The sequence below is a fragment of the Cheilinus undulatus genome, linkage group 14, assembly GCF_018320785.1.
Source record: "Cheilinus undulatus linkage group 14, ASM1832078v1, whole genome shotgun sequence".
In the NCBI taxonomy this organism is placed as follows: Eukaryota; Metazoa; Chordata; class Actinopteri; order Labriformes; family Labridae; genus Cheilinus; species Cheilinus undulatus.
The window spans coordinates 3,020,005-3,034,149 of NC_054878.1; the positions used below are offsets into that span (position 1 = coordinate 3,020,005).

A 14,145-nucleotide genomic window follows, 5' to 3' on the forward strand; every position below is an offset into this window, starting at 1 on the left:
AAAACTCTCTTGGATTCTCACTGGGTCGAACTGGGTCTGGCTCTCTGAACCTCTGCTGACAGACATCTGCGTCGATCTCGTACTTGGCCAGGATAGCTTCTTTTACCCTCTTGTAGTCGAATGTGTCCTCGGCTGCCATGGCCACATAAGCTGCTCAAGCCTTTCCAGTCAGATGGGGAATAAGCAATATGGCCCAGTCAACCTCTGGCCACTGGTAGGCCATCGCCAGGCACTCAAAGTTGGTCAGGTACTGCTCAATATCATCGCCTTCCTCCAGCCTTGGAATGGCTGCCTGCCCCCAGCTCCTACCCCTTGACTCACTGCGGGCACTGGGCTGGGCCCCCTGATCCTCCTACTCATGCTGTGCCAGTGGTGTACTCTGCTGAGGCTGACCTTCTCCCCTCTGCTGCTCCAGTTCATCTCTGAGATTGTTCACTTGAATCTGTATGTGGTGCCACCTCCTGTCTTGCTTGAGGGTTTCTTTTTCCCACCTTTCAGTTAGGTTGTGTTGAAAGTGAAGGCACTGCTGCAACATGCTGGTAATTGAGTCCATGTCTGCTGACACCTGGTGCCCTTCCCTAGGCTGCAGAATCCTGGATTTCCCTCCTGCTGCACCTCCAGCTCGGAAATCACCAGCAACTTCTGTTCTTGGAGGTTTAGCTTGTCCTTTTGGTCCCATGCTGTCTGTTCTCAAAGGTTAAATTCTCACTCTGAATGGTTTCGGAGCTCTGAATCGTCTTATTTTTAAGAGAGTGCATCAGAAATGTACAACTGATCCATGGTGTCTCCCACAGCAGCAGACTGCAGGATCTCACACACGCACACACTCACACAGGTGCTGCAGATTTAAGCTGAGCAGAGGCCCACTCTACCTGAACCCCTCCCCCTCTCTGATCTCACCTGGCCTGTCTCCCCTTCAGTGAGAAATCTATTAACCCATATTTACAAATTAACAATATTTACAAATAATCAACACACTGCAAAAGACTAGTAATCAATACAGAATAATCTAAATAATTAGATAACCCCAAATATTGTATAGTAAAGGCTAATATAACTAGATAAACTTCCCCCTCCCTCCTCCTCTCTCTCTTCCCTGCTCAAACCTAGCTTAACAAGGTGATTGGCAGCTGCTGTGGCCTGTTTACTGCATCCCCATGTGTGCACTCCATGAAGACACGCCCCACAGGAAGTAGACCTCCACGACAGGAAGAGTTAGGACGGTTTACAAAATAAAATAACATTCTGCATTAATTTACTGAACTTGACAGTCTCTGCAGTCTAGTGTGACCTTTATCACTCCAGTGAGGGGGGTGCTTTCCAGCTCCCTCACTCTATCTATCTCTTTTCATTTTTTCTGTTATATAACTTCTGTCTATTGTGTTATATCTTGTATATGGATATATAATGTATTCATATATTTTTTCTTCATTTTTCAACTCAGATTGTGTACTACTCAGCAACAGCTGAGTAGTACACAATCTGCATCTGCTTCTCTATCATATATATGTGTATAAATGTGTGTGTGTATATATTTATATAATTGATTTATATATCGTGTGTGTTTTGCAAAATACCCATCCTACATCACATATATCACAGAATATTCTATTACTCTTAAGCCCACTATGAATATTAAAATACGCTGAACCATGTGTCCTGTATCATACCTGCATGTATGACGTTTGCAGAAAAAAACACGTGAATATCAATTTAGTATTTAGCCAGTTATGATTGAATAAATGCACTGGGGCATCTGGGCATGCGATGCAGCGTCTACTCTTTATTATGTCTATGGTCAGTATTTTTTTTTAATTGAAACACAAAGGCACATATAGAAACACAAATACAGCCATAGAAAAAGAAATATATAAACGGTAACAAAAGTAGAACAGTGCACAAAGAAAAAAGTACATAAACAGTACATTATATATATATATATATATGCTGCTGCTGATGTCACACATTGTGATTGGCTGTGATAATGTGGCACATTTTTATTGGCTGGAAACCCACACTGTCTGATAGTGAACCCTTTAGCATTCTACAAGAAAATGCCATGGCTCAAAACCTTCTTTCCAGCATTTGTATCAGAACTCAAAAACTGTATGGACTCCATCAAGTACTCAGAAAACGCCAAAGCTATTATGACTATGCAAATAATAAAAACATTTTCTCAATGTGACTGTGCAGGATTGAAAACAAGACTGGAATTTTGAAGAGTTACTGAAATATTTCACTCAATGTGTAGAGTCCCTATACTTTCCTATACTAGGTTTCACTTTCTGAAGTGATTGACAAAAATTGTTGAACTTTTTCATGATATTCTCATTTTTTTTAATGTTCTTGTATGATCAGATCCTCGTGTCTTGGTAGGTGTTTCTCTGAACAGCTGGTGAATGACAGCAGTGTGCAGCATGTTATACTAGTCCTATCAGAACAGTGATTCAAACTCTTCATCATATGGAATAAAACAAATACATAAAAATAAAATAGACTGAACAGGATGAAGTAGTTCATTTCACATGAAAATAAGAAAGGGAAATAACAGTGACAGGTGATAACAGAAAATGATGAAATCTTTACAACCTTGTCAGTCAAAACGACTGACATCCAGAAAGTCTGAGGAAACCTCTGCATCACTGACAGGAAGTTCAGACACTGAACACAGTGGAGATAATAGCCCACCGTTGCTCTGGAAGAAACACCCTCCTCCTCCTCTGACTCTCCGGTTGTTACCTGCGTGGGCGGAGCTTCAAAATCTCTAGGTTCTACGACCTCTGAGATAAACTAATGAACAAAATAAGGCTTGAACAGAAAAGAGACCAGTAACATATAAAAACAGACACAAACGGACTGAGTTTGAAAAGTAGATTCCAAGCTTTATTGATAAATTAAAATTAATAATGCAATCAGATTCAAGTCAAATCAATGAAACAAATGGGGCTGAAAAAGAACACAAGAGGGGAGGTGGGCGGGGCTAACCTGTGATGGGTCATTCAACCAGCCACCACCCCAACTAAGACTGCCTACCCAAAAATAAACTCACTCATTAATATTGGACAGGAAACTACAGCCCAAACTAAACCAACAAAACCAAACAATCTAAACAATCATGGGGGATCAAAACACTGAAGCAAAGGAGAAACACTCAGAAGTATTAAAAAGATCAAAAATGAGAAACAGAAAAGGAAAGGGAACACAACAAACAAACCTCTTTACGTGTTTGTCTGGGAGTGTGTCCCTCGCTGTCTGCTTGCCCCTCCCCCCGTCTCTCTAAACACTCCCCTCTCCTCCACCCCGAGTGCTGAAAGCACTCAGGTGTGCTGCAGCCCACAGGTAGAGGGAGGAGCAAGACCAGAGAGCCAGTGAGAGAGAGGGCATGCAGTACTCCAGGCCACACCCCCGCCCTAAGATGCTGAACATATAGAATTGCTGCAGACATACAGTGCTTACCAAATGTATTAGACCACCCTAACCCTAACCAAAGTAAGGTTTATGCCACAGCTGGCCTAAATTAACAGCATTGGTAATTACCAAAATCATTGTTTATGTTTCTGCAATGGTTAATACACCAATATGTAGAAGCTCTTTAACCCAAGTTATACTTTTAATGCTAAAATATCATTATTATTATTATTAGTTATCCATGAATTTTCAAATTTACTGATTTACAAAAAAACCCTGTACAAATAGTAAAGCACATTAATATTTCTTGATTAATATGTCAAATTATAGTTATTTACTTGCATTCCTGAAGAGAAAAATTCGGTTTTGTTGTTGAATGTTATGCTTGATTCATTTCTGACTTCTCAGAGAAGCCCAGTGAGCCAGCTCAAATTTGGGTGAATTCAGTTTGAAATTCCTCATTCCTGTTCAAAATGGTAAAACTTGGAGAGCTCACTGAGAATGCAAGAGTCTGCATTAAAGCACTTCATGATGCTGGATGGTCTCTGAGACAAATGTGACAGGCGGTCTAATAAATTTGTTATGCACTGTACATTCAGCAGAAACAGCACTAAACAGTGTCAGCATGTAGAAACGCAAACTACGAATCTCTTCTGCGGCTCAACGGCCATGTACCGTGAGCCAAACTGAGCATGCCGTGGCACATGTCATGTGCTGCATTTTGATTTCAGTCCTACTGCAGGAAAGATGTAACAGAATCTAGGAAGGCTAGATAAGCTTAGAAAAGAAGATTTAGGAGCAGAAGCTGGACAGTGAAGCTGGAAAGTTGGTGTCTGTCCAGGAGAATTGGGATGTAGGGGGTTGGTGGCAAGGTCAATAGTTTCAACACTTAAAGAGCTGGGAGTCCAGGCCAGAGTTTAGGAAAACAGTTTAGGAGATGAAGCCATTTAATGAGAGCAATGGATTTAGATGAGGAGGAAAAATTCTGACTGGAGGTACAAAAAAAAAAGTCATGAAAGCCCCTCTACATCTTTGATTGTTCTTTTTCTCATATTCTGTTCCGTTGTCATGGAAATACAAGAGTAACGGGAGACAGAGTGTCACCCCAGTCAGGCGGGTGAGAACTAGCCCAAGTCAGGGCACTGCACCCCAGCTCTGTAGGTTAGGTGAGGTAAAGAATGTCTCCACGCTGTCATGGTTGCTCAGTTGACAACCCTGATAAATGTTGGCCTCTCGCTGCCCATCATAGAGCCCTATGAAATCTGTTTTATTTTTTTCCAAATTCTGTGTTTTCCGTTAACATTTTTTGGAATTCCGTTTTTTAAACTTTACACTATTTTACCATGAAAAGAGTGTCCTGTTTATGTAAATGACTTCAAACCTGATTTCCTAATCATCCTCACTGTCATCAGTCTCAGCTCCAGAAGAGTCTCCAGTCTCAACCTCTATCTTTGGTTGTAAATGTCTCTCTGGATCTGAATTCTTGGCTGGTTCTGCTGGTTCACTACAGTCCTCTCCATCCGCTCCTGTCTCTGTCTCTCTTTTTCCTACACTGAGTATTGGATGAATCTCTGAAGCCTGACCTCCAACACATTTGTGATGTTTTACCTGAAACTGCAAACTAAATGTCTGATTACAGTCACTGCAGCTGTAGGTTGTCTCACCTCTTTGAGTTTTAACACGGAAATTCAAGTTTGAGCAATTTGTGAATCTTGAATCCAAACTCAGAGCAGCTGAAGGGTTTCTCTCCTGACTAAATCCTCATGTGAGCGTCCATATCTGATTTCAGCATAAATCATTTTTTGGAAACAGAGCAGCTGAAGGGTGTAATGAGAATCCAATGTATGTAATGGAATCAAAACCTAAGGCTGCTGATATCACACCCTCTAAAGAGGAAAGATAACGGAAGTTGTAAACCTACAAAGGGGGAGAGGGCCTTTCTCCTTCCTAAATCTACCTATGTTTATACACCCTTCCTGTCTTTGGAGTTCCCCAGGTATTAAGACTCTGAAACTGACACTTTGATGAAAGACAGCTTCCAAGGGAGATAAACACCTTAAAACCGAAATCTTTCGATTAGTCGACCCAAATGGACCCTAAGTTTTTCCAGCACTAATTTTTCTTAATCTTTCTATAGCCTTTGCGCTAACTTTTTGTAGAGTTTTCGTTTTTCCTTTTTCTGCACGTCCATCACTCCATCACTGTGAGCCACAGCCACGTAATGTCGATGCTTTGAATTTATCTGATTTTGACTGGACAAATTACAAACTATTTTTTGGAGGACCAGTCGCTACCCCCAGAGTCTGTGGATCCGAACCCACCTGGCCGTGTTTCTGGAGCGACCCGAGTCGGAACCACAATCTGGCACAACGACCCAGAACTCGGTCCAGTCCAGAGACCTGTTCTTCGGCAGCTTCAGGTGTTCCAAACCTGCTAGACGGCCCATCTCCTACCGTCTCCTCTCCACAGCCTTCTGCTACGACAGAAGCCAAGTGGGTCCATTCTTTCTGGTGCCGATGTCTCCAAATCCAAAACTAGTCCTAGTTTTAGACAAATTGATTTTCTTCCAAATTTACACTCCAAATTTTGCACCATTAGTTCATTTTTCTATCATAATCCTCTCTTCACCAAACTAGGTTAGCATCCTTTCTTTCTTACCATATTTAGTCATGTTTTGTTTTTTCATTCACATTATATTCATGTAACCCAGTGATTTATGTCTGTTATTTTGTGATTTTATGATAAATCTTCAAAATGCAGTTATTGTACAGGAAATCATCTTTATTAAGCTGAGAAATAAATTCCCTGTTACCAGAACTCATTACTTCAGAAATGAGATTGATTTACAATTAATAGTCTTGTTAATTAATTTAAGGTCTTGATTAATTATAATTACAATATTTTATTGGTTATTAACTAACCAATCCACAAAAGCGGTGGCGCCCTATTCTTCTACGAGGTTTATTGATAATACTAAGTTGTTATCAGACATAATCATTACAAGGGTTTCCCTCCTGAGTGAATCCTCATGTGAGAGACCATATCCTTTCTCCATCTAAATCTTTTGCTGCAAACAGAGCAGCTGAAGGGTTTCTCTCCTGTGTGAATCCTCATGTGTTTGTCCATATCTGCTTTTTGTGTAAATCTTTTCTTGCAAACAGAGCAAATAAAGGGTTTCTCTCCTGAGTGGGTTCTCATATGCATTGTTAGATAAGATTTTCTTAAAAATGTTTTACCACACTCAGAGCAACTGAAGGGTTTCTCTCCTGAGTGAATCCTCATGTGTTTGATCAGATTTCCGTTGCAAGAGAAACTTTTATTGCAACCAGAGCAACTGAAGGGTTTCTCTCCTGTGTGAATCCTCATGTGAGGGACCATATCATGTTTCCATTTAAATCTTTTGCTGCACACAGAGCAGCTGAAGGGTTTCTCTCCTGTGTGAATCCTCATGTGAGCGTCCATATATGTTTTCAGTGTAAATCTTTTCTTGCAAACAGAGCAGCTAAAGGGTTTCTCTCCTGAGTGGGTTCTCAGATGCATTGTTAGATAATCTTTTCTTGAAAATTTTTTATTGCACTCAGAGCAGCTGAAGGATTTCTCTCCTGTGTGAATCCTCATGTGGGTGACCAAATTGTTTTTCCATCTAAATCTTTTGCTGCACTCAGAGCAGCTGAAGGGTTCCTCTCCTGTGTGAATCCTCATGTGAGCGTCCATATCTGTTTTCAGCAAAAATCTTTTCATGCAAACAGAGCAGCTAAACGGTTTCTCTCCCTTGTGAATTCTTGTGTGTCGTGTCAAGTTGCTTACTGTGTTGAATGTTTTACCACACACAGAACAGCTGTATGATTTCTTACTCTGGAGACTCTTATTTTTAATAATTTTTGCAGAGCTTGAACCTGACTGATGTTCTCCAGTCTCCCTCCAATCATCACTGTCATCAGTCTCTCCTCCAGAACTCTCTTCAGTCTTGACCTCAGTCTCTGGTTGTAAATGTGTCTCTGGATCCGAGATCCTGGCTGCTTCTGCTCCTCCACAGTCCTCTCCATTAGCTCCTGTTTCCATCTGTTCATTTTGTCTCTCATGAAGCTGTGAAGATTGAGGTTTCTCTTCATCATCTTCACTCTTCACAGTGACAGAACTGAAGAGGAACTTGGTGTCAGCCTCCTCCAGTCCTTGAAACTGCTCTCCCCTATGTCTGATCCACAGCCCCTCCTGTTCCTCCTTAATGAGTGGGGGCTCAGTGTCCTCCAGGGGGCTCTCTTCTTTAATCACCAACAGCTGCTGGGCATCTGCAGGAAGCACTGAAATACACAAAGACACACCAAGAGAAGCTGTGAGGTTAGATTGAGCCTAGATGACTTCAAATGCTTAAAGTTCTATCTATTTCAGACACATTCTTCACAATAAAACTAGCTGTTAAGATTAGACATAGACCGATATGTTTTTTTCAGGGCCGATATTGATGCCGATTATTGGTTGTCAAGGAGGCCGATAATTAATATTTGGAGCCGATATTCATTTGCAGTAAAAACGAAAATATTGGCGTCAAAATTTTGAATAATAAAAACTCGAACACCTAACTTCCTCAAAACTAGGCTGCTACATTACTTTCAATTAATGTTACTATAGCTGAAAAAATAGAACAATAGCAATAGAAGAGACTATTCATTCCTGAACACCATGCAGTCCATGTAGGCTTTATGATGCAGTTACATTATGTCTTAAGTCTTGAACAGCAATATCCTGCTCCTCTCTACAAGAAACTATCAAGAAACTAAAGACAGCTTCAGGACACACTTCATCTAACAATATGTCATTTTCTGCTGCTTGGGATCTCCTAATCAACACAGAAAAACGTAAAGTAAAATAGCTCGGTAGTTAAACAGTCATTATTGCCCTCTCACACAAACACACTTCTTACTATTATCACTGATTATTTCCCTATCAATATTATCAGAAACCTTGTTTCAAGTGATTAAACCATTAAAATCACTAAATAGCCTACAGCATCTTCACTTTAATAATCAGTGTTTATCATAGGAACAGACAGGGGGCGGTAATGCACCAGAGTGATGGATGCCAACTGCCGTAAAACCGAAGAGGAAGAAGAAGGACCAGTCATGTGACTTCCACACAAAGACACACTATTCTCTACCATAACAGACATTCTCCCTACAGTCTGCTGAGTGTCTGGAGCCAGAGGAGAAGAAAGCAGGCCAGTGGGCTAGCTGGTGGGCTAACGTCACACTAAAAACTAACCAGCCTTCACCTGAACGTGCTTTCCTGCAATCAATGTTTATTACAACTTCCGGACTGTCTGCTGCCTTAACTCAGCCTCGAAACATATAACTGTTCTCCGGAGCATCTCCTCTCGGCAAAGCTTTTTCTGCTCTAGTCTCCACCGTATGTGAGCACTGCGCATGCACACAGCTTTCACTGCTGATTGGCTGTTACCCTGCCGTGGCGCTGCGTGAAACCAATCGGATGGTGCTGTGGGTGGGACAATGCTGCAGCTCAGACTGTGCTGGAGAGAGAGTAGTGACTCCAGACAGAGAGGAGTGGCTGCATCAGAGCCAAAATAACCCAGTTTTAAATTGATCTCTTATCGGCCGATTAAAAAAAAGGCGGATGCCGATATGCGTCAAAATGCTGAATACCGGCGCTGATAATCGGTCTATCCCTAGTTAAGATGTTCAAATTCTAATGTGAACAGCAACACAAAGAAATGTGGTATTTTTAGTCACAGCTTAACAAAACTCAGAATCTAAACTTTAAACCACAGATGCAGCAACAAACTAGGAGCTGAGAACTGAACACAGAGACTTAATCAAATATCTTTGGATGATCTCAAACTCAAAGACAAGGTAAGTATCTCATCACAGGCCTGTTCAAGGGGAGAACGGGGTCATAGCACCTTAACATGGATCTATATACCCCATGCCTTTTGGTGTAGTAATACAGTAGTGATAAGAAGTTTGGGCCATATCTCCCAGCTCTACTACTGACACATTAGGAGACTTTCATCTCCATTCATTTATAAAGTACTTGACAGGCAGAAAGCTCTGATTCTCAGAGTTCTGACCATGTAAACCCAGTGTTTCCCACAAGATTTAAGAAGATTATGGTGGGGGGACTCACAATTCTGTTCTCTTTTAACAATTTGAGCTCTTGCAGTAAATAAATCAGAGATGAACTGAATAATTTGATAAACAAATTCTGATTCTAGGACTGGTCTGACCTGAGGATAAATGTACTAGATGATACAGATTTACTCTACTATTGTCATCAGAATTTTTTTTTTTTTTACATTTTCTTTAATGGATTTTTATTTTTATAATCATAATGAAACATTAACTATCAGAGTTCATTTGAAAATCTTTAAAACTGCAGCAGGTCACATGACCATCTCTGATTTTAACTTAAAATAATCTCTAGCAGAGAGTTGTGTCACAGCCTGTATTCCTTGTGTTCTTCTTTTATCTTCTTGTTATAATATTCCTCATTTAGTTGGAGATTTGTGTCTAAAAATGTCCTAAAGCCCAGAATTCTTGCATGTGCAGCAGGTCTGGTGTTAAGTTTGATATTTTATGGGTCTCCACTAAAGATGATGGGAGTTTCCTCCTTTGACTTTGTCCTAGATCTTTGAAATTTTGTGTGCTGATGTGGCTTGGGGAGATCTACAAAACAGCCTCTTAGAGTATTTTTTATCAGGTCCAGGTGCATCGTGTTTCCTCTGAATCCATGCAGAATAGCTCTGGTCTGAATCATGATCTATCATAGAGAAGATTAACTTCATCACCACCACTGCTCGATTGCTCTCTCTTAAACTTTCTTTTTATTCAGTTTAGGCAACTTCTAACTCTCTTTATTAATAATATTTTAACTTTTTACTTAACTGTGTATACGACTTTAATAATCCTCGTCCATTATGAATGAGTAGTTCTGTCCATGCCCACATATTTGGCAGACTACTTCTGCTCTCCAACTGGTTCACTGCTTTATTGTGAGTGTGAATGCCAAGACCACAGCTCACTAGCTCCATCTTGTGGCCTTGCTCTACAACACACAGCTCCTCTCAAAGAACTTCCCCTGATCAACCCTCGAGATCAAACAGACCTCTACAGGAACAATAAGAGCTAAAGAGGACCCACAAGTCCACATAGACCTGTTAGAATAATAACTTTTTATTTTTATAGCACTTTTAAAGACAAAGTGCTTTGACATGCAGAAAAACAAAGCAGCAAAATCCACACAAGAGATAAAGACAGCAAAACATCAAGAGAACACTGAAGGTAAGAGAACCTAAACAAGATCAAAACCCAATCTACATTTTAAACCCAAACAACATTATTGCCCAGACAACATGAGACATTTTTAGAACTAAAAAAGACATCATACAGGCTTAGATTTCCCATGTCATCAGCAGAACTGAGACAACCTAAGAATATCCTAGAGATCCACTAAAAAGGACTCAAACACAGCTGAGAACTACTCCAAACTAGACCATGTTGGTAGCTGAACCACTACAACAAGAACCCAAGTGCATTCTGGTAGTTGGAGTATTTATACCCTTTGGCAAAGAGAAAAAAGGTTCTGGCATTTCTGAGGCTCTGATTCTTAAACTAGTTTCCCCTTCTTGCTTCTTCACAGTCAAGTTTGAGAAGTTTGTTGCAGTGTATATTAGGAATACGTTGAGTTATCAGACTCTTCTGCCCTCTAGGACAATGTGGTTCTCAAACTGTATACCTTAAGGCAAGTAGCTTGGGAATTTGTATAACCATTACATTATTACTACAACTATACAACTAAAGATACTAAACTGTATGAGAGCTTCAGACATCTCATTACACCATGCAGCATTGCATGCTCACTGTCCATCTGTTATTGGTTAAATATGTGATTCTCTGTCCTGTAAATTGACTGTTTTCCACATGTAAAAATATCATCTCATGATTTTACTTTGGAACTGGAGAATTGGAGCTGTGGTGCCTTGTATTGACTAACCTCTAATGGCTGTGAGTCACATAGTTTTGTCTCCATGTCAGCACAAATCAGACCATAATATTTCCCAAATGGATATGGAGAATAACCATGCATGACAATCTCCCCTTTGTAAAACAAGCTAACAAGTCCTGTGAGTGAGGAAAGTAGAAGAAAATTAAGAATATCTTCTGCAACCTCTTTCCTTGTTATATGTCCATCTCAGTGTGAGCAACAGAGAGGAGAAGAGGAACACGGTGACTTGCGCCATTAAGCTGCATTGCAGGGCTCACTTACATTGTATACAGTTGGGAGAAACTGCAACATCTGTTAAAGAGGCTATTTAGAAAGAACATAAGGATTGGGTGCCTTGAGACTTGGGTTTGATTTCCAGTGTGCCCTGAGCAAAAAAAGTTTGAAAACCACTGCTCTAGGGGACATAGTGGGAACCCTTGGTATCTTCTGTAGTTCACATCGACCACCTGCTACAAGTGATCACACACACCTGAGACCAGACTGACCATCTGTCGGGGGGGGGGGGGTCTGATTTATTGATGTTAGCTACCATGTATTGTTACTGATGACAGTGTTTACCTTCATAAAGGTTTTTAGTTTGTGCAGCTGTCTGCACGTCAGCAGACACGCTCAGCCAATGGAGGCTGTGACACACTGCATCTGGCCACTCGGGGGCTCTGTAGTCACAGAAACGAGAGAAGAAAATAATAAAATTAATGAATAGAAAAGCTCTGAGTCGTGCTTGCCCAATCGAGCAAGTCCTTACAAGTTTTGCTTGCCCGTTGGCTTTTTGAAGTTGCCCTGGGCATTCGGGCAACCGTTAATGTCGGACCCTGAAATGTGTGCTGAAACAAGCCGTTCTCAGATTTTACACCTGTGACCTCACATGGGGAGTATGCACCCGCCCGCAGGTTTGGTTGCCCCTCCCCTACTTGGAGGACAGTTCCACCCTCCTCTACTGATCCTCTCTTCAGCTGAGATGCTGGATAGCTCAGTGGGTTACCCTGCGGACTACAGTGTAGGAGATCGATGGTTTGAATCCCAGTCTGTAACATCAGGAGTGCTGCATCCATTTCTTGAGAATGCAGAGTCAGACGGCTAATTACCATTTAAAGCCACAGACACAGAAATAGTTTGTTCTGAGGAGGGCTGAAACAGAGGGCTTTTTAGACATGCAAAAATCCAATACTGGAGTATTTTTTAGCAATAAACTTCACAGGCATGCTTTTGGGGACCTGTGAGACCGATATAAGCTTGACTTAAAAGAGCAAAATATGTCCCCTTTAACTGGTGACGAACGGAGTAGATGTTAGGGGGGCGTGGCTTCCAACGATTCTTGTTTACCTTCTAAATGGCATTAAAATGCAATAGCATTGCTTGCTGCTCCAATGTAAGACTTTATTGTTGTCCGTAGACGCATTAAGGCAGTGAGGAAGGTGTTTGTGTAGTCACAAAGGCTAACAAGGCTGTCACAAGTTAACAAAGTGAGCACGTCTTTCTACTTTACTTACTAGTCTCGTTTAAACGCATCCCCCACCGAGTTGTTTCAGAGCAGCTCAACCAAAGATGTTTCCTCATCACTGATATTCATGGTTAAATTGTAGTGGATATAATTCACCAGTGTGTGAAGGTGTTAGCTCGCAGGTGTTGTGAGTGGACACTCTCCTTTAACAGTGTTTCTGTGGATGAGTGAAAACGCTTATTTTCAGTGTTCTAACTGGTTCCTGGGGTCTCTGTCAAAGCGTAGAAAGGGTTAATGATGTGTAGTGTTGTGGGGGCTACAGTTTAGTGTTTAATCTAGCTGTAGAGAGGAGAAAAAAAGAGTTTCCTAACACAAACTCAGGGGAACCAGTTGATTTAGAATCAGCCAAGCCCAAATGTTTCCTTCTGCTGACGTAGTCCATTGATACCTGTCAGGTGAGCACCTTTGTTGTGATCGTCGTGGCTCGGGGCTACGAACAGGACTTTGATCTTTTGGGGTGTTAAGTCTCGTGGGATCGAGACCACCTTTGCTCGCGTGTACAAAAGCTTTATTTTCCAAGTTTTTAATCTTTAGTTGGTAACTAGCTGCTAAACTCACCCATTCAAACATTTTAGCTGGAACAGATAGGACTTGTAAATCGCCACTGATATGTAGTGAATGTGTGTCGAATCTGCGACTGCAGCGGAGGCCGTTAGGTAAACATACCAACAGCTGGATCACGGAAACCAGCTGAAACCAGTAGGGCGGAAACAATGGCACACCCCGACCACCTACGGCCAGTTTTAGAGTCTTAAACTAACCCAAGGAGCATGTCTTTGGTGTGAACTCCAAACTGTAACAGGAAACAGGTTTCTATGAGTGTAAATAAACCCACCTGCTCTGTGCAGCTTTATCTCAGGGATTAAAATCACATCCAGCAGCTTTCTGTGGCGGTGGAGCTCCTCAAACCCGGACATTTCCACACATCCAAGAGTCCAAGAAGGAAAAGAAAACTACAACATTACTCTGCTAACGTTAGCACAGCCACACATGCTAGCTGAGCTCTGACGGAGAGACCACAAAGAGCTCCATCTTTTTCTTTAATGGCGGTCTGTTGTTGGTACCAGATCTGTCCGGGGGCCTGCGCCTGCTGATGACGTCGCTCATTGTGATTGGCTGTGATGACGTTGTGCATTTTTATTGGCTGGAAACCCACGCAGACTTATAGTGGTTTTTTGTTTTTTTGTTTTAATTGAAACAAAAAGGCACATACAGAAACA

The 14,145-nt window shown here is 41.3% G+C and overlaps 1 protein-coding gene across 1 annotated transcript; it reads right to left on the minus strand.

The window, feature by feature from the left end:
* Positions 1-6,131: 6,131 nt before the first annotated feature.
* LOC121521105 (zinc finger protein OZF-like) lies at positions 6,132-13,942 on the minus strand. Its single transcript, XM_041804849.1, has 2 exons — positions 13,761-13,942; positions 6,132-7,709 (listed from the first exon to the last, which is right to left on the minus strand). Exons 1-2 carry the CDS (start codon positions 13,840-13,842, stop codon positions 6,406-6,408), a joined length of 1,386 nt encoding a protein of 461 aa, XP_041660783.1. The 5' UTR covers positions 13,843-13,942; the 3' UTR covers positions 6,132-6,405.
* Positions 13,943-14,145: the final 203 nt, after the last annotated feature.